Genomic DNA, 19,753 nt, shown 5'->3' on the forward strand with positions numbered 1-19,753 from the left:
AGAAGGCCTCATGTAGGATCAAGAGATTTCTAGTTACCTGGGACAGAAGAGCCAGCTCATGGTGACATGTGACAGCATTTCTGTTGGCTTCCATAAAGTATCTCTGTGTGCGCCTCCGCTCCCTTTCCAGTTTCCTCTCCAAGGCTAGCTGGGATGTGGATAATCTGTCTAAATACTTCATCATGACATCTGATATCATGGAACTAACTTCTACAATATCTGGACGGGCTTCCGCATCAGGAGTGAGGCACCTAAGAAAAGACAAAGTATTGTAACAAAAGTCATCGAAGTGATACCATTGGGATTGAGAGAGGTCAAGTTCAGTGCATGGAATCTGCACCCAAGAGCAGCTGGGACAAAACAAGCATCAGACATAGCTCTGAATCCATCACTAATCAAAAGATATCTGAATTCTGGGGAAAGGGGGCTTTGAACTTGAGCTCATAGCCCAGGGTTGTAGGCAGGTCTTGAATCCAAGGTCTCATCTCCAGGTGAAAGAAGGAGTCATATTCTCCTGCATGCTTGACTGCCTTCCAAAATTACAGCCTGCTCACTAATCAATAAAACAAACAGGGCCCCCTTGATACAAGTTAAGGGAAGAAAGTTTCTGGGAGGTCACAGCTTTTTGTACCTTTTCCAGCTATATTCAGTCAACATTAACACAGGGTAGAGGGTCTTACAAAACACAGACAAATATAAAATCCAGTGACTTAGAGGTGTGAGATATTTCTATAGTTAAAAGTAAACTCCCACCACTCGGGAGTCTGAGTCAGGAAGATCATGAGCTTAAGGCCAATCCAGGATGCAGTATCTTTGAAAGGGGAGGGGGGTCATTTAAAAATAATTTTAATTTTTTTAAGATTATAGCTTATCTTGGTGTATAAAAGAACGGTTCACAAACTGCAAGGATCTGAGCTAAAGATGAAAAGCTGATGTGCAAAAGCTGATTAAATATAAAGCAGGGAGCATTTCGACCTTTCTTACAACTATGAGCTTTCTCATTCCTTTCAAGGTCAGCAGAGGTGTTTGCACTCATTCTGCCTGATTAATTTCATTTCACTTGGTCTTGTTCATGAGGATCTTATACTAATATTCTGTGTTTTACTTCTGATAATAAAATTTCAGGGGCACAGAGATAACTTAAGTAGGGATACACTGTTATCTTGATTGGAATATGTCCTCATTTTTTCTTAAGAACTTTTGCTTAAGTAACTTGACACATTGAATGCTAATGTTTCTGTGGTCTTGGAGGCAGAGAATATTATCAGGAATGGTGAAGTGACTGCCATTCACATTTCATCTAGCTACTGTCAGAAAGCGATTAATACAGCCATGGAGTCAACTGGCAAGATCACTGCACTGTTTGCATTTCAGTTTATAAACTATTGCACGATGGGATTGTAATGTTTTAATTCATCACTGCCAACTTCTTGAGAGAAGGCTGTGCCCTGTGGAGTGATGGGCTGTGCACAGACAGCCTCGTCCCCAGTTGAGCATAGGTCTGGAATCCCAGAGCCCTGGTGGGTGGTGATTTTCACCTGCATGGGACAGAAGGAGTTCAGCCATGCCTCCTGTGCACCTGGCTCAGGTCGGAGTAGCTACAGCTCCCCTGCAGAGAGGTATGGGCATCAAACTCATAGTAGCTGCACCAAGCCCTCCCACATGCAAATAAGGTTTCCCCAAACTCTCTGTCCAAGCCAATGAGAAATACCTGCTGTCAAACACTGAATCATCTCCCAAACTGTATATAAATCCTACCCAGCGAATAAAAGGTGTGGGAGAACTGCTCCATTTTCTGAGCCTTTTGTCCTAAGAGCTGTAACACTTGGGGAAAGATCTGCTCTCCCAAAGTGCCACCTGAGGCTCTGCAGCACTCCTCACTGGCTAGTTGGCTTCTCATAGGCCCAGCCAGACAGGACTCAGTGCAGGGCAGCATGGAATTACTGCATGACAGAGGTGGAGGGATTTCCCCTCCCTGCCAGCACTCACTTCCCTTCGCTAGAACCCTTGCACCAAGCCTAGTCAGAGATCTTTGTGGAAAGCCTCTGGTACTCAGGCCCACAGTGCCCCTTCACGAAGACATTGAATAGCATTTAAGATGCAACCTGGCTCCTGAGAACTATTTGGTGAATGACCAAATGAATCCATGAATGGGTCAACACAGCCTAACGTCTATACAATTTAATCTATCCTTAATCAAGATGTCTGATCACAGACTTATGGGCCTCCAGAAACACACTGGCAAAGGTTCCCATGGAGCTCCATTGCTCACTTGAGTATCTCAGACATCTTCTTCAGAGACACATATATGCTAAAGATTGGCATGGGGTACTCTCCAAAGATCCCCTAAGCAAATAAGCATGAAATCATGTTCTAGGGGGCAGAGGGGAAACCCTAGAATATTGCTCTCTTCAACAAAATTGTGCTCCAGTCAGATGAGATGGAAAAATTGCAAGTAATACTGTTCGACTGTCTTCATGTCATGTTTTATGAAACAGAGTTGGAGGCAATTCAAGCCTGTAAGGACTCCATTGTTAGCAGAACTCACAACTGCCTCTCTAATCATCACGTCTGCTTGGAAACAAAGCAACAGACAGCTTATGCAGCCAGGCACAAAGCAAAACTCACACACTTGGAATAGGTTTGCATAAAAGGAAATATTCTTCCTTGGAGAAGAAAAGGGAAAGAAAGGAAGACAGGAGAGTAACTCGGCTGCCTCCATGCAGCTTCTCCATATACTGCCTGGGAAAAACAGCAAGATGCTGTCTGGCTTTGTTCCAGACTCTTCAGGGCTGCTAAATAATTCTCCCAATTTAAAAGATTGCCTAAAAAAGAAAAGTTTTGATAACAAAATATGTGAATAAAAATGCAAATACTGTGGGCTGTGCTTGACAATAATGCGCAAAGTAAAACTGGGGTGCTGAGAAATGAGGTGTGTGTGGCTGGAAATAACACAGAGTTTAAGAGTGACTGTAAGAGCAGCTGCTGGCCTGTAAGTCAGCAGCCAGGAGGCTGAGACAGGAGGATAAGCCTAGGCCAGCCTGGCTTAAATAGCAGGGTTCTATCTAAAAGAAAAAAAATAATCACTAAATTATATCAGGTATTTTTTGTATTCCAAGGCTCTGTCTAGTTGCTGGCAACTGACTCTGAACCTGATAATTTGCTGAGTTGCTGATGGTTTTATATATATATATGAAATCTTCCACCAATATTTGGTAGAAAACGAGAGACTAAGAAAATGGCAAATCAGAAATTATGCTCTAATTCTTGTAGAACTTAGTTTTTCAACACTATAAATTCAAAGCAAATTAAACTTACAACTGCATTCAACACACAATTGATTTTGGCTTGAAGTTTTCTAGAGATTAAAAATTTCCCAGGGTAAATGTAGAAAATGAGGAATCTTGAATTTTAAATGAAAATAATGTCTGCTACAGTATATGCCGTGCAATCTTAACTTATAGTTAGCTATATGGTTAAATTGCCAGGTCTAACTTACTGTCATTTCTTAATATTTTAAATGATAAACACCTTGAAAAACATTTGATCTGGGGGCTGGATCAGTGAATAAAGCACTTGTCAACAAAGGGGCAAGGACCAGAGATTGGATCCCAAGAACCCATATAAAAGACACACTTAGAAGCTAGAGAGAAGGGAATATCCAAGACAAATTGGCCAATTGGACTATCTAATTGATGAGCTCTGAGTTCAATTGAGAGACTCAGACTCAACAAAGTAAAGAATGATTTAAAAGGACATCAAGCATCACCATTGAACTCCAGACACATGTGCCCACACACGTGTACCTGCACATATGTGCACATGTATACAAATATGTTTGTATACATCCATATGCATACACACACACATGCAAATACACATATATATGCACACCACAACACCACATACTCATTTAATGCGATATAACAGCAACAAAGCACTTAATCTGGAACCCCCAATAAATGCCACTCATCCTTTGAAACATCATAATTGAAGTGAACACAGGACCTACCATGAAGCCTTCTCCTGCAGCCCCATCTTAAAGCTTCATCTAGGCAGCCATTGCTCATCCTGGGGTGAATTTCATGATGATGGCCTGTCTTTATCTTGCTGGTGACATTTACTCTTCCCCTGGTCTTGTCTCAAAGTTGTAACTGAATAAATCCAGTTGCTCCTATCTCCAGAATCAGTCCACTTCTCCAGCTAACAGAAGTAGTTTTAGTCTTTTTAGCACTGTGCCCACAACCACAGTGCAAGCAATGTTTCCCCACCCATTCCATCTCACCATCAACATCACCATTAGCTCTCTGTATTCAATGGAATCTTTTTTTTCTCCCTTTTCCTTCCACTTTACCTGTTCTTCATGAGCCCACCAACATGAGCTTTACTAGAGATGGTGTCACTATGTACCACTCTGCTTGTCACCCTTAGTGACAACCCCTATTCCACCAAATGATGAAACAGATATAGAAAACTTGACCAGCATATTCGGTACACAGGGGTTTGCTATGACCAAGATGTTCTGTAGAATTTGAGACTCCTAAGATTAGGTCTGTGTTAGGTAAACATGGAGACGGCCAAGAAATACAAACAGGTGAAGAATTAACTAGTATAAAACTGAAAGAGTAGCCAAAGGGCCAGAAGAATGGTCACTGTAGTGTGCCTACGGAAAATCACTGGGGATGGTGATACATATAGGACCAATATGAGACCAGAGTTTCAGAATCTTAGAAAGAGGCAGAAACTTGTCCACCTAGGGAACTCTGGGACTTTGAACATCCAAAATAGAAAAGATTCAGTTCAGCTTGATGGAGCAGAAAGATATTGTTGGTGCTGTGCAAGTACCAAGATGTCCTTGATATTGAAACAAGTTGTCAGCCATAACCTCCCAACGCAGTGTTGACTGGGGGTCTGGTGTATTAACCTCTGCTACTAACCAGGTCAGAACCAAGGTAACAAGTGTCTGCTTTCAAGTCTAGTTACTGAACGAGAATGAAGCACATAACAGCAAGCATGTGTGCTTATGTACGATATTTTAGGGGCATTAGCTATTTTTTTATTGCTATCAGCAATAAGTTATTCTTATTGCTGTCACCAAATATTAATACCTGTCAAAAAGCAGCTTAAGGAATGAAGGAAGGGTTTATTTATGCTCATGCTTAAGGCAGGATACAATCCACCATGGTAGAACAGCACGGTAGCAGGAGCATGAGGCAGTGAAACATGAGCAGTTCTAGTCCAGTTTCTGGCAAGATTTGTGTTCCTTCCTGAAACTTCGGGAGTGGCCCAGGAGCTCTGCCTATAGCACACTGGAGCTTCTTTAGCCCACTCCTACAAGCTTTTCCATTTTTGTTCCAGAAAGCAGTCACACAAAGGTCTGTAAATATGTATTCAGGTTTCTCCCAGCAACAATGCCACTGTCAGTACCAATTTTCTGTTTTCCCCCCTTGGCTTCACAATCAAATTGCCAAACAAAAGCAACTCAAGGAAAAGGGGTTCATTTTGGCTCATCTCATGATGGAAAAGCATGAGGTCAGGTGTGATGTGACTACACACATTGTGTGAGGAGAGAGAACGTCTGTGCTCAGCTCCCTTTCTTCAGTCTGGGGTCCCATCCCATATGGTGGTACTGCCCATATCCAGGGTAGGTCTTCCCTTATCGGTTTAACATTTCTGGAAACTCTTCCACAGATAAACCCGAAAGTATGACCCTGAGGTGATTCCCAATCCATTCAAATTGACAACAAAAGTTAATGATCACAGAATTACAGACACTGTGGTTTTTAAGCGGGCAGAAGGGCACCAAGACAGTGGGGTAGTTGGAGTAGTTTTCTGGTCTGAGGTGCTTCTGTTGTAATCTGAGGGACTGAGGGCGAGAAGCGTGCATGTGTCTGAGAGAAGAAGAAAGGGTCAGCAGGTGAAGGGTTATGAGGAGTAGCTGGAACCTGAGAGCAGCAGACACGATCAACCAAGTGAGGCACTCAAGGACAAGGTCCTAAATTCAGGAGGGGCTTGACACTGCTCTGGGGGTACAGAGGGACAATAACCTTTATTAAACTCTGGCTATATTAATTGGGAAAACCTCTCATTTTTTGAGAACTTAGTATAAAATATAGTATTACTAACATTTAAAAATATTTTCAGTTTTATCATTGTTCACAGCTCTTTTGAGCTTATGTTGTTACTCATTCTTCCATATTTGTGTATATTTTGTTTATTTCACAAAGATAGATTTTCATACTTTTAACTTGTTTCGCACACACATTTTTCATGTTGACATAATGTCTTGTAGATCGGCCTAATAGCTGTACAGGATCCCAACTTCCTCTCAGATGTCCCAGTGGTTTTCAAGGAGACACTATTACTAAGGATGCTTAAACACCTTGCTAGATTTGGATTACCTGGAGAGCCTTTCATAAGTAGTTACTCATATGCAGTGAACATACACATGGAGACCTTATGTATTTCATGGCGGTTGCTTTATGTTGTAAGTTGTAAGACTATTTACCTTCTAATGGTATCTGTCACTTTTTCAGAGTAGATACCTTCTGGCACTGGCTCATATACAGCCTCCACTATCTGCAAGACAGAAAACAGTAGCAGTGTCAAAGGACCAAGTTGTCTATGAGCAGTCATCTGAGGTTACAATGTGGCTTGCTAATAAATAATATAACTTTATACACAAATTTTAATCAGAAATGGTAACATCTCAACAAATGAAAATCAGTGCAAATTAGACAGTTCTAGGCTAGAGAATCATTTTCTCCAAATTGAAATAAAATTAACCTTAGGCTCATGATAAATTAATAGGTGGGATGACATAATATGGTGGCTTGTAGGCCTAAAGCATGCCCTGGAGACATAGCTCAATGGAAAAGCACTTGCCTAGCATTTGAAGGCCCTGAGCTCCATCTTCACCACCACAAAGAAACAGTAATGAGAAACCTGTTTTTATAATTTTATATGATAAATAAATATAACTACATAGAAGTATATATTCACTATAATAGATATTTAGATGAAAGGAGATATAGAATGGGTCATGTAGGGAATCAAACAGTACATGCTTTGAAATGACAATGGTGTAAGTCACAACAGATGCCCCTTTGCTCCCGGTGGCCTACTTTAGTAGCCAAGGAGAGCATGTTGGTGCTACAGAAGGGAGGACTTAGAGTCGCCATCTGATAAAGGATGCAGCCAGCAGCCCAGACATCAGCCTTCTCTCCATATGGCTCACTCTTCAGGACCTCTGGGCTGAAATACATAAGGAATGTTAATACATACTACAGAATAGAAAATAAACTCGCACTGGAATAAGTCCAGTTTTCAAGTTGGTGGTGTTGATATATATATATATATATAAAAAAAAAAAACAAGTTAATGGACATTAAAATGACCCCTAAGGACTTTATACTGTATCTCTACTTCTCTCAGCCCTTTTTGGAGAGTGAGTGTCTCCTTGCATTAGATAGCAATTAACATTGAGACACCCTCAATGACTCACTCTACAGATAGTAAAAGACTGTCAAGTGCTCATCCCTAAACAAGAAATATGGATTATACCCCTACCCCTTGAAGCCACAGGATCTTCACAGGAGATAGGACAGGAACATTCTAAGACTCAGAGGCAGTGAATGACATTAAATACAGAGCTGTTTCCAAACATAAGAGGGCAGAAGCACTTATGAACTTACACTAATTGTGACAGTACACACAAGACCTATGCAAGTTCCAGACAGACAAAATTCCCACATAGAAGGGGGAAGGTGCTCACAAAACCCCACCACTATCTGAGGAGCTACTGGTATTTGATAGATACTGGGAGAGATGGAGTCTGTTTCCTCAAATGATATTATACCTGATAAGTCTATCCCACATCACTGCCAAGAATAGCTGGGCAATATAAACTGGACTTTATGAGGAAAGACAAGGAAGGAAGGAAAGAAGGAAGGAAGGAAGGAAGGAAGGAAGGAAGGAAGGAAGGAAGGAAGGAAGGAGGGAGGGAGGGAGGGAGGGAGGGAGGGAGGGAGGGAGGGAGGGAGGGAGAGCAAGCAAGTAGAGTTGGGTAGGAAGGGATAGGAGGTTGGAGAATGTAGTTATGGGAGGAGGTGAGTGGAAGAATAGATTCAAATTACATTGTATGACATTCTCAAAGAGTTAATAAAAATATCATTTAAGATACACTTGTACTTGAGGGCTGACAAGTACAAGAGCTGAAATGATTTAATCAGTACAGGTGCCTGCCACCAAAAATGATGTTATGAGTTTGATTTCCAAGACCCATAGGGTGGAAAGAGAAAGACTAACACAATTTGTATTCTGACTTCTACAAATACTCCCACACGCATACATATAAATGTAAAATGTAAATGTAAAAGTGAAATGTTTAAATTTAAAAACTAATTACTTAAATTCTTAATTACTGCTTCAAGTAAACATATCAAAGAGTTTTTTTGAGACTTGGGACATGACTCAATAGTAAAATGTGTGCCCAGCATGTGGAAGATTCTACATTCAATTGCCCATACTACAGGACACAAATAGGCACATAAATAATGTCCCTGAACTGTGTTGGCCTCAGAAAAATTCAGAAACACTCAAGCAGTTTAGTTTGTGCTGGATAGTTTTATGTCAACTTGACACTAGCTAAAGTCATCTGAGAGGAGAGAACCTCAATTAAGAAACTGTCTCCATAAAATATATACAAGCACACAAGTCTGCAGGGCATATTTTAATTACTGATGGATATGAGGCACAGCTTATTGTGGGTGGTGCCATCCTGGGTCATGGTCCTGTGTTCTATAAGAAAGCAGACTGAGCAAGCCATGGGAAGGTGTCTAGTAAACAGCTCTCCTCCACAAGCCTCTGCATCAGCTCCTGCCTCCAGGTTCCTACCTGCCTAAGTTCCTGTCCTGACTTTCTTCAGTGATGAATAGTAAATGTAAGTCAAATAAACTCTTTTCCCTCAAGTTGCTTTTGGCCATGGTGTTTCATCTCAGCAATAGTAACCCAATGAGCTTATGTCCACTACCAGAAAATGTCCCAAGTCATTTTGCCCATCACAGTCTGCCTGAAACAATATACTGGGTACAGAACTTCTCCAAAGAGCTCATAATCTATAGCCTAAAGTCTGCAGACCCATGGGCCTATGTGTCTAATAATAAATGCTTATTGCTGAAGGTCATGTGATGACCTTTATTCTGTGATGAATAAAAATGCAGGATTATAATTTTTAAAATATAAGAATGTGGTCTCTTCCATCTGGCTATAAGTAGGGTGTGAGGGTGACCACCTTTAAATCCATTGTGAGAAATGGTAGTATCTACCTTGGGTATCTCTTTTGAAATACCATGCAACTTCAACAACCTGTACGTGGATTTAAGAGAGGTTTTAGATTTGGCATTTCCATTTACTTTAGTGTGAAGTGGAGTGTAGCTCTATTAATAACATTCCTCACTTTGTAGAGCATAGTTCAACTAGGAACTCAAAATATGAGACAAGGTAATGCATATGTGTAAGGGCAACACAGCTTATTTATCTCGGTGTTGTCTCTCCTCTTCCTCAATGACACCACAAAGTTCCCAAATCCCAGGCTTGCCCTCTGTTATAAGCTAGGAGACTCTCCAGTTCTGGTGCCTGAGGTTGGCTACATGATTGGCTTTGGCAAAAGTGATGCAGGAAAAGACTTGCAAGGTATTTGCTCTCTCTTCCAGCTCTTGAAATACTGTGAACACAGCCATGCAACTGCCCCTAGGCCTGCCTCCTGGGTGATGAGCATCTAACTCCACTGGCCCCTTCACAGCAGCTTACTTGAGGTGACACATGGACTGACAGAGCATTAGTGGGCTGGCCAACACTGATCCACAGTCTTAGCTGGAACCAACCCCATGTATGGGTAGGGACAGTTAACTGTATGAAGCCACTAAGTCGAGAGATAGCCTGTCAGAACTAACTCCCATTGAAGTTAGCTTTCCTTGGTCTATAAAGGGATTAGAGAGTTAAAATGAAGCTGGTTGAAAAAAACAAAACAAAACAAAAAACCAGCCGGGCTTGGTGGTGCATGCTTTTAATCCCAGCACTTGGGAGGCAGAGGCAGGCGAATTTCTGAGTTCGAGGCCAGCCTGGTCTACAGAGTGAGTTCCAGGACAGCCAGGGCTACACAGAGAAACCCTGTCTCGAAAAACCAAAAAAAAAAAAAAAAAAAAAAAAAAAACAAAATGAAGCTGGTTGAGAAAGATTGTAAAAAGAGGAAGAAATGTCAGATGTGCACACTGGTAATACTGACACTCAGGAAACTGAAACAGTAAGATTAGGAGTTCAAGAACAACCATGGCTAACCAACAGATTGGGAAAGGATCTTTACCTATCCTAAATCAGATAGAGGACTAATATCTAATATATATAAAGAACTCAAGAAGGTGGACTCCAGAAAATCAAATAACCCCATTAAAAATGGGGCTCAGAGCTAAACAAAGAATTCTCAACTAAGGAATACTGAATGGCTGAGAAACACCTGAAAAAATGTTCAGCATCCTTAATCATCAGGGAAATGCAAATAAAAACAACCCTGAGATTCCACCTCACACCAGTCAGAATGGCTAAGATCAAAAATTCAGGTGATAGCAGAGGCTGGCGAGGATGTGGAGAAAGAGGAACACTCCTCCACTGTTGGTGGGATTGCAAGCTTGTACAACCACTCTGGAAATCAGTGTGGCGGTTTCTCAGAAAATTGGACATGGTACTACCGGAGGATCCCGCAATACCTCTCCTGGGCATATATCCAGAAGATGTTCCAACTAGTAAGAAAGAAACATGCTCCACTATGTTCATAGCAGCCTTATTTATAATAGCCAGAAGCTGGAAAGAACCCAGATGCCCCTCAACAGAGGAATGGATACAAAAAAATGTGGTACATTTACACAATGGAGTACTACTCAGTTATTAAAAAGAATGCATTTATGAAATTCCTAGGCAAATGGTTGGACCTGGAGGGCATTATCCTGAGTGAGGTAACCCAATCACAAAAGAACTCAAATGATATGTACTCACTGATAAGTGGATATTAGCCCAGAAACTTAGAATACCCAAGATATAAGTTACAATTTGCAAAACACATGAAACTCAAAAAAAAAAAAAAAGAAAACCAAAGTGTGGACACTTTGCCCCTTCTTAGAATTGGGAACAAAACACCCATGGAAGGAGTTACAGAGACAAAGTTTGGATCTAAGACAAAAGGATGGACCATCAAGAGACTGCCATATCCAGGGATCCATCCCATAAACAGCCTCCAAACGCTGACACCATTGCATACACTAGCAAGATTGTGCTGATAGGACCCTGATATAGCTGTCTCTTGTGAAGCTATGCCGGGGCCTAGCAAACACATATGTGGATGCTCACAGTCAGCTATTGGATGGATCACAGGGCCCCCAATGGAGGAGCTAGAGAAAATACCCAAGGAGCTAAAGGGATCTGCAACTCTATAGGTGGAACAACATTATGAACTAACCAGTACCCTGGAGCTCTTGACTCTAGCTGCATATGTATCAAAAGATGGCCTAGTTGGCCATCACTGGAAAGAGAGGCCCATTGGACTTTCAAACTTTATATGGATCCAGCCGGATCAGTGCTGGGGTAGCAGGAGCGCGCAGGGTTGCCTGACACCCGCCAGCTACCCACGACCCCCACCGCAGGATTTTGGGACTGCTGGTGAGTGGAACACAGCTTCTGCTCCAATCCAATTGCGCGGGACCTGAGACTGCATTAGTTAGGGAGGCAGAAACCGGCCTGAGTAGGGCCACAGGCCTCATCCGGCCAGATCAGCGCCGGGGTAGCGGGAGCGCAGGGTTGCCTGACACCCACCAGCTACCCACGACCCCCGCCGCAGGATTTTGGGACTGCTGGTGAGTGGAACACAGCTTCTGCTCCAATCCAATTGCGCGGGACCTGAGACTGCATTAGTTAGGGAAGCAGAAACCGGCCTGAGTAGGGCCACAGGCCTCATCCGGCCAGATCAGCGCCGGGGTAGCGGGAGCGCAGGGTTGCCTGACACCCGCCAGCTACCCACGACCCCCGCCGCAGGATTTTGGGACTGCTGGTGAGTGGAACACAGCTTCTGCTCCAATCCAATTGCGCGGGACCTGAGACTGCATTAGTTAGGGAAGCAGAAACCGGCCTGAGTAGGGCCACAGGCCTCATCCGGCCGGATCAGTGCCGGGGTAGCGGGAGCGCAGGGTTGCCTGACACCCGCCAGCTACCCACGACCCCCGCCTCAGGATTTTGGGACTGCTGGTGAGTGGAACACAGCTTCTGCTCCAATCCAATTGCGCGGGACCTGAGACTGCATTAGTTAGGGAAGCAGAAACCGGCCTGAGTAGGGCCACAGGCCTCATCCAGCCGGATTAGTGCCGGGTAGCAGGAGCGCAGGGTTGCCTGACACCCGCCAGCTACCCACGACCCCCGCCGCAGGATTTTGGGACTGCTGGTGAGTGGAACACAGCTTCTGCTCCAGTCCAATCACCCGGGACCTCAGACTGCGCTGGTTGGGGAAAGAGAAATCCAGCCTACATAGGGCCACAACCCTCTTCCGGTCAGAAAAGCACCTGGGCAGCTGGGGCGCAGGGTCGGCTGACACTCACCAGCTACCCACAACACCCACCACAGGATCTTAAGACTTCTGGAGAGTGGAACACAGCTTCTGCTCCAATCCAATTGCACGCGGGACCAGAGACTGCATTAGTTAGGGAAGCAGAAAAACGGCCTGAGTAGGACCACAGGCCTCTTCCGGCTGGACCAGCACCGGGGTACCATCAGCTACCCACGACCCCCGCCGCAGGATTTAGAGACTGCTGGTGAGTGGAACACAGCTTCTGCTCCAATCTTTAAACAGTGACAACGATAACAACTAACCCCAGAGATTACCAGATGGCGAAAGGTAAACGTAATAATCTTACTAACAGAAACCAAGACCACCCACCATCATCAGAACCCAGCACCCCCACTTCGCCCAGTCCAGGGCACCCCAACACACCGGAAAAGTTAGACACGGATTTAAAAGCATATCTCCTGATGATGATAGAGGACTTCAAGAAGGACGTTAATAACACACTTAAAGAAATGCAGGAGAACACTGCTAAACAGGCAGAAGACAATAAAGAGGAAGCACAAAAATCCCTTAAAGAATTTCAGGAGAACACTGCTAAAGAGTTACAAATCCTTAAAGAAAAACAGGATAACATAATCAAACAGGTAGAAGTCCTTACAGAAAAACAGGAAAACACATCCAAACAGATGATGGAAATGAACAAAACCTTACTAGACCTAAAAAGGGAAGTAGACACAATAAAGAAAACCCAAAATGAGGCAACACTGGAGATAGAAACCCTAGGAAAGAAATCTGGAACCATAGATACGAGCATCAGCAACAGAATACAAGAGATGGAAGAGAGAATCTCAGATACAGAAGATTCCATAGAGAACATCGGCACAACAATCAAGGAAAATGTAAAATGCAAAAAGATCCTAACTCAAAACATCCAAGAAATACAGGACGCAATGAGAAGACCAAACCTACGGATAATAGGAGTGGATGAGAATGAAGATTTTTCAACTCAAAGGACCAGCAAACATCTTCAACAAAATTATAGAAGAAAACTTCCCAAATCTAAAGAAAGAGATGCCCATGAACATACAAGAAGCCTACAGAACTCCAAATAGACTGGACCAGAAAAGAAATACCTCCCGACACATTATAATCAGAGCAACAAATGCTCTAAATAAAGATAGAATACTAAAAGCAGTAAGAGAAAAAGGCCAAGTAACATATAAAGGCAAGCCTATCAGAATTACACCAGATTTTTCACCAGAGACTATGAAAGCCAGAAGATCCTGGACGGATATTATACAGACACTAAAAGAACACAAATTCCAGCCCAGGCTACTATACCCAGCCAAACTCTCAATTAACATAGATGGAGAAACCAAAGTATTCCACGACAAAACCAAATTCACACATTATCTCTCCACGAATCCAGCCCTTCAAAGGATAATAACAGAAAAAAACCAATACAAGGACAGGAACCACACCCTAGAAACAACAAGAAGGTAATCCCTCAACAAACCTAAAAGAAGACAGCCACAAGAACAAAATGCCAACTTTAACAACAAAAATAACAGGAAACAACAATTACTTTTCCTTAATATCTCTTAATATCAATGGACTCAACTCCCCGATAAAAAGACATAGACTAACAAACTGGCTACACAAACAAGACCCAACATTTTGCTGCTTACAGGAAACTCATCTCAGAGAAAAGGATAGACACTACCTCAGAATGAAAGGCTGGAAAACAATTTTCCAAGCAAATGGCATGAAGAAACAAGCTGGAGTAGCCATTCTAATATCTGATAAGATTGACTTCCAACCCAAAGTCATTAAAAAAGACAGGGAGGGACACTTCATACTCATCAAAGGTAAAATCCTCCAAGAGGAACTATCAATCCTGAATATCTATGCTCCAAATACAAAGGCAGCCACATTCATTAAAGAAACTTTAGTAAATCTCAAAGCACACATTGCACCTCATACAATAATAGTGGGAGACTTCAACACACCACTTTCACCAATGGACAGATCATGGAAACAGAAACTAAACAGGGACACAGTGAAACTAAGAGAAATTATGAATCAAATGGATCTGGCAGATATCTACAGAACATTCTATCCTAAAACAAAAGGATATACCTTCTTTTCAGCACCTCATGGTACCTTCTCCAAAATTGACCACATAATTGGTCACAAAGCAGGCCTCAACAGATATAAAAATATTGAAATTGTCCCATGCATCCTATCAGATCACCATGGACTAAGGCTGATCTTCAATAACAGAATAAATAATAGAAAGCCAACCTTCACGTGGAAACTGAACAACACTCTTCTCAATGATACCTTGGTCAAGGAAGGAATAAAGAAAGAAATTAAGGACTTTTTAGAGTTCAATGAAAATGATGCCACAACATACCCAAACTTATGGGACGCAATGAAAGCATTTCTAAGAGGAAAACTCATAGCTATGAGTGCCTCCAAAAGGAAACTAGAGAGAGCACACATTAGCAGCTTGACAACACACCTAAAAGCACTAGAACAAAAGGAAGCAAATTCACCCAAGAGGAGTAGACGGCAGGAAATAATCAAACTCAGGGGTGAAATCAACCAAGTGGAAACAAGAAAAACTATTCAAAGAATCAACCAATCAAGGAGCTGGTTCTTTGAGAAAATCAACAAGATAGATAAACCCTTAGCCAGACTCACTAGAGGGCACAGGGAAAGCATCCTAATTAACAAAATCAGAAATGAAAAAGGAGACATAACAACAGATCCTGAAGACATCCAAAACACCATCAGATCCTTCTACCAAAGGCTATACTCAACAAAACTGGAGAACCTGGATGAAATGGAGAAGTTCCTAGACAGATACCAGGTACCAAAGTTGAATCAAGATCAGGTTAATGATCTAAACAGCCCTATATCCCCCAAAGAAATAGAAGCAGTCATTAATAGTCTCCCAACTAAAAAAAGCCCAGGACCAGATGGGTTTAGTGCAGAGTTCTATCAGACCTTCAAAGAAGATCTAATCCCAGTTCTTCACAAACTATTCCACAAAATAGAAACAGAAGGTACTCTACCCAACTCATTCTATGAAGCCACAATTACTCTGATACCTAAACCACAAAAAGACCCAACAAAGATAGAAAACTACAGACCAATATCCCTTATGAATATTGATGCAAAAATCCTCAATAAAGTTCTTGCTAACCGAATCCAAGAACACATCAAAACAATCATCCATCCTGACCAAGTAGGTTTCATCCCAGGGATGCAGGGATGGTTCAATATACGGAAATCCATCAACGTAATCCAGTATATAAACAAACTCAAAGACAAAAACCACATGGTCATCTCGTTAGATGCGGAAAAAGCATTTGACAAGATCCAACACCCATTCATGATAAAAGTCTTGGAAAGATCAGGAATTCAAGGCCCATACCTAAACATGATAAAAGCAATCTACAGCAAACCAGTAGCCAACATCAAAGTAAATGGTGAGAAGCTTGAAGCAATCCCTCTAAAATCAGGGACTAGACAAGGCTGTCCACTTTCTCCATACCTATTCAACATTGTACTTGAAGTCCTAGCCAGAGCAATTCGACAACAAAAGGAGATCAAAGGGATACAAATTGGAAAAGATGAAGTCAAAATATCACTTTTTGCAGATGATATGATAGTATATATAAGGGACCCTAAAAATTCCACCAGAGAACTCCTAAGCCTGATAAACAGCTTCGGTGAAGTAGCTGGATATAAAATTAACTCAAACAAATCAATGGCCTTTCTCTACACAAAGAATAAACAGGCTGAGAAAGAAATTAGGGAAACAACACCCTTCTCAATAGTCACAAATAATATAAAATATCTTGGCGTGACTCTAACTAAGGAAGTGAAAGATCTGTATAATAAAAACTTCAAGTCTCTGAAGAAAGAAATTCTAGAAGATCTCAGAAGATGGAAAGATCTCCCATGCTCATGGATTGGCAGGATCAACATTGTAAAAATGACTATCTTGCCAAAAGCAATCTACAGATTCAATGCAATCCCCATCAAAATTCCAAATCAATTCTTCAACGAATTAGAAAGTGCAATCTGCAAATTCATCTGGAATAACAAAAAACCTAGGATAGCAAAAACTCTTCTCAAGGATAAAAGAACCTCTGGTGGAATCACCATGCCGGACCTAAAGCTCTACTACAGAGCAATTGTGATAAAAACTGCATGGTACTGGTATAGTGACAGACAAATAGACCAATGGAATAGAATTGAAGACCCAGAAATGAACCCACACACCTATGGTCACTTGATCTTCGACAAGGGAGCTAAAAACATCCAGTGGAAGAAAGACAGCATTTTCAACAAATGGTGCTGGTACAACTGGTTGTTAACATGTAGAAGAATGCGAATCGATCCATTCCTATCTCCTTGTACTAAGGTCAAGTCTAAGTGGATCAAGGAACTTCACATAAAACCAGAGACACTGAAACTTATAGAGGAGAAAGTGGGGAAAAGCCTTGAAGATATGGGCACAGGGGAAAAATTCCTGAATAGAACAGTAATGGCTTGTGCTGTAAGATCGAGAATTGACAAGTGGGACCTCATGAAACTACAAAGCTTCTGCAAGGCTAAAGACACCATCAATAAGACAAAAAAACCACCAACAGATTGGGAAAGGATCTTCACCAATCCTAAATCAGATAAGGGACTAATATCCAATATATATAAAGAACTCAAGAAGGTGGACTCCAGAAAGTCAAATAACCCCATTAAAAAATGGGGCTCAGAACTGAACAAAGAATTCTCACCTGAGGAATACCGAATGGCAGAGAAGCACCTGAAAAAATGTTCAACATCCTTAATCATCAGGGAAATGCAAATCAAAACAACCCTGAGATTCCACCTCACACCAGTCAGAATGGCTAAGATCAAAAATTCAGGTGACAGCAGATGCTGGCGAGGATGTGGAGAAAGAGGAACACTCCTCCATTGTTGGTGGGATTGCAAGCTTGTACAACCACTCTGGAAATCAGTCTGGCAGTTCCTCAGAAAATTGGACATAGTACTACCGGAGGATCCAGCAATGCCTCTCCTGGGCATATATCCAGAAGATGTCCCAACCGGTAAAAAGGACACATGCTCCACTATGTTCATAGCAGCCCTATTTATAATAGCCAGAAGCTGGAAAGAACCCAGATGTCCCTCAACAGAGGAATGGATACAGAAATTATGGTACATTTACACAATGGAGTACTACTCAGCTATTAAAAAGAATGAATTTATGAAATTCCTAGCCAAATGGATGGACCTGGAGGGCATCATCTTGAGTGAAGTAACACAATCACAAAAGAACTCACACAATATGTATTCATTGATAAGTGGATATTAGCCCAAAACTTAGGATACCCAAGATATAAGATACAATTTGATAAACGCATGAAACTCAAGAAGAATGAAGACCAAAGTGTGGACACTGTGCACCTTCTTAGAATTGGGAACAAAACACCCAGGGAAGGAGTTACAGAGACAAAGTTCGTAGCTGTGATGAAAGGATGGACCATCTAGAGACTGCTGTATCCAGGGATCCGTACCATAATCAGCTTCTAAACGCTGACACCATTGCATACACTAGCAAGATTTTGCTGAAAGGACCCAAATATAGCTGTCTCTTGTGAGACGATGCCGGGGCCTAGCAAACACAGGAGTGGATGTTCACAGTCAGCTATTGGATGTATCACAGGGCTCCCAATGGAGAAGCTAGAGAAAGTACCCAAGGAGCTAAAGGGATCTGCAACCCTATTGTTGGAACAACATAATGTACTAACCAGAACCCTGGAGCTCTTGTCTCTAGCTGCATATGTATCGAAAGATGGCCTAGTCGGCCATCAATGGAAAGAGAGGCCCATTGGACTTGCAAACTTTATATGCCCCAATATAGGGGAATGCCAGGGCCAAAAGAATGGGAATGGGTGGGTAGGGAAGTGGGGGGCGCTATGGGGGACTTTTGGGATAGTATTGGAAATGTAATTGAGGAAAATATGTAATAAAAAAAAAAAAAAAAAAAAACTTTATATGCCCCAGTACAGGGGAACGCCAGAGCCAAAAAGTGGGAGTGGGTGGTTAGGGGGGTGGGGGGAGGGTATTGGGGACTTTTGGGATAGCATTGGAAATGTAAATGAGGAAAATTCCTAATAAAAAAAGAACACCTAAATAAAAGTTTATGATAGAAGCGGAGAAAGACAAAAAAAAAAAAAAGAAAAAGAACAACCATGACTACATTGCAAGCTCTAGGCTAGCCTGGGCTATCTAGAGACCCTGTCTGAACACAAAACAACAAACTCACTAGCAATGTAACAAAGAGCCATCTGAACATGTAGCAAACAAAAGATGGAGGCTTCTGAGGAAACCAGGCTTGCAGATATACCAAGACATGTACTATCCAAGAGATAGTAACTTCAGATTTCTAACCCACCCAGTCACCTGTATTCTGTTTTGTCAGCCCCATCAAACAAATATGAGTTATGTAGGAAAGGCTACTCAAGTATTTTTCATCTTCAAAAAGAAACCAGCCTTTGGGAAATATGGCTGAAGTCACACTAATCATTACTTTCAAACATATGAGGTGGCAGATATGTGTGTGGTTATTATTTGGATGATAACTATAAATTAATTTATTGTCTTGTAATAACCTTCAACTTCTTCATATGGATAACACACCCACACTAGGGAAATAAAAAACTAAGCCTAGCAATGCTTCTGTAGGAGTTAAACACTACAAACACATGTTCACATACATGAAAACACACACATATGCTCACACACACACACACACACTACCTCACTCCTAATTTAAGATAGACTTTTCTAAGAAGAAAGATATGAGTGTGAAGCCATGATGATACAATTTTCTAGAAACATCTCTTATACTCAGAGTCTGAACCTTCTTGGCCCTCACAGTCAAGTTAACAATACACCCTGAGATCACTTCTGACTTAACCTGCTATAGCCTACTGTGAATCTGTCTAACTTTAATCTGCCTTTAAGTAAAACTCAACCTTACTTGCCTCTAATTCTCTCATATAATTACCATTTATAGCCTAACACACACATATGCTCACACACACACACACACACACACACACACTACCT

General features: G+C 41.8%; 1 protein-coding gene across 2 annotated transcripts in view; it reads right to left on the reverse strand.

Moving 5' to 3' along the window:
- Positions 1 to 19,753, reverse strand: part of Nek10 (NIMA related kinase 10) — a 233,251-nt gene that overhangs the window by 96,233 nt on the left and 117,265 nt on the right. For both annotated transcript variants that reach the window (XM_085828353.1, XM_085828354.1), the window contains 3 exons: positions 7,125 to 7,254; positions 6,509 to 6,579; positions 38 to 251 (listed from right to left, as the gene is read on the reverse strand). In XM_085828353.1, the coding sequence (XP_085684479.1) occupies positions 38 to 251; positions 6,509 to 6,579; positions 7,125 to 7,254 (415 nt within the window). The remainder of the gene's footprint in view (positions 1 to 37; positions 252 to 6,508; positions 6,580 to 7,124; positions 7,255 to 19,753) is intronic.

The sequence above is a fragment of the Mus caroli genome, unplaced genomic scaffold, assembly GCF_978045245.1.
Source record: "Mus caroli unplaced genomic scaffold, Mus_caroli_1 scaffold_12, whole genome shotgun sequence".
NCBI classification, from domain to species: domain Eukaryota; kingdom Metazoa; phylum Chordata; class Mammalia; order Rodentia; family Muridae; genus Mus; species Mus caroli.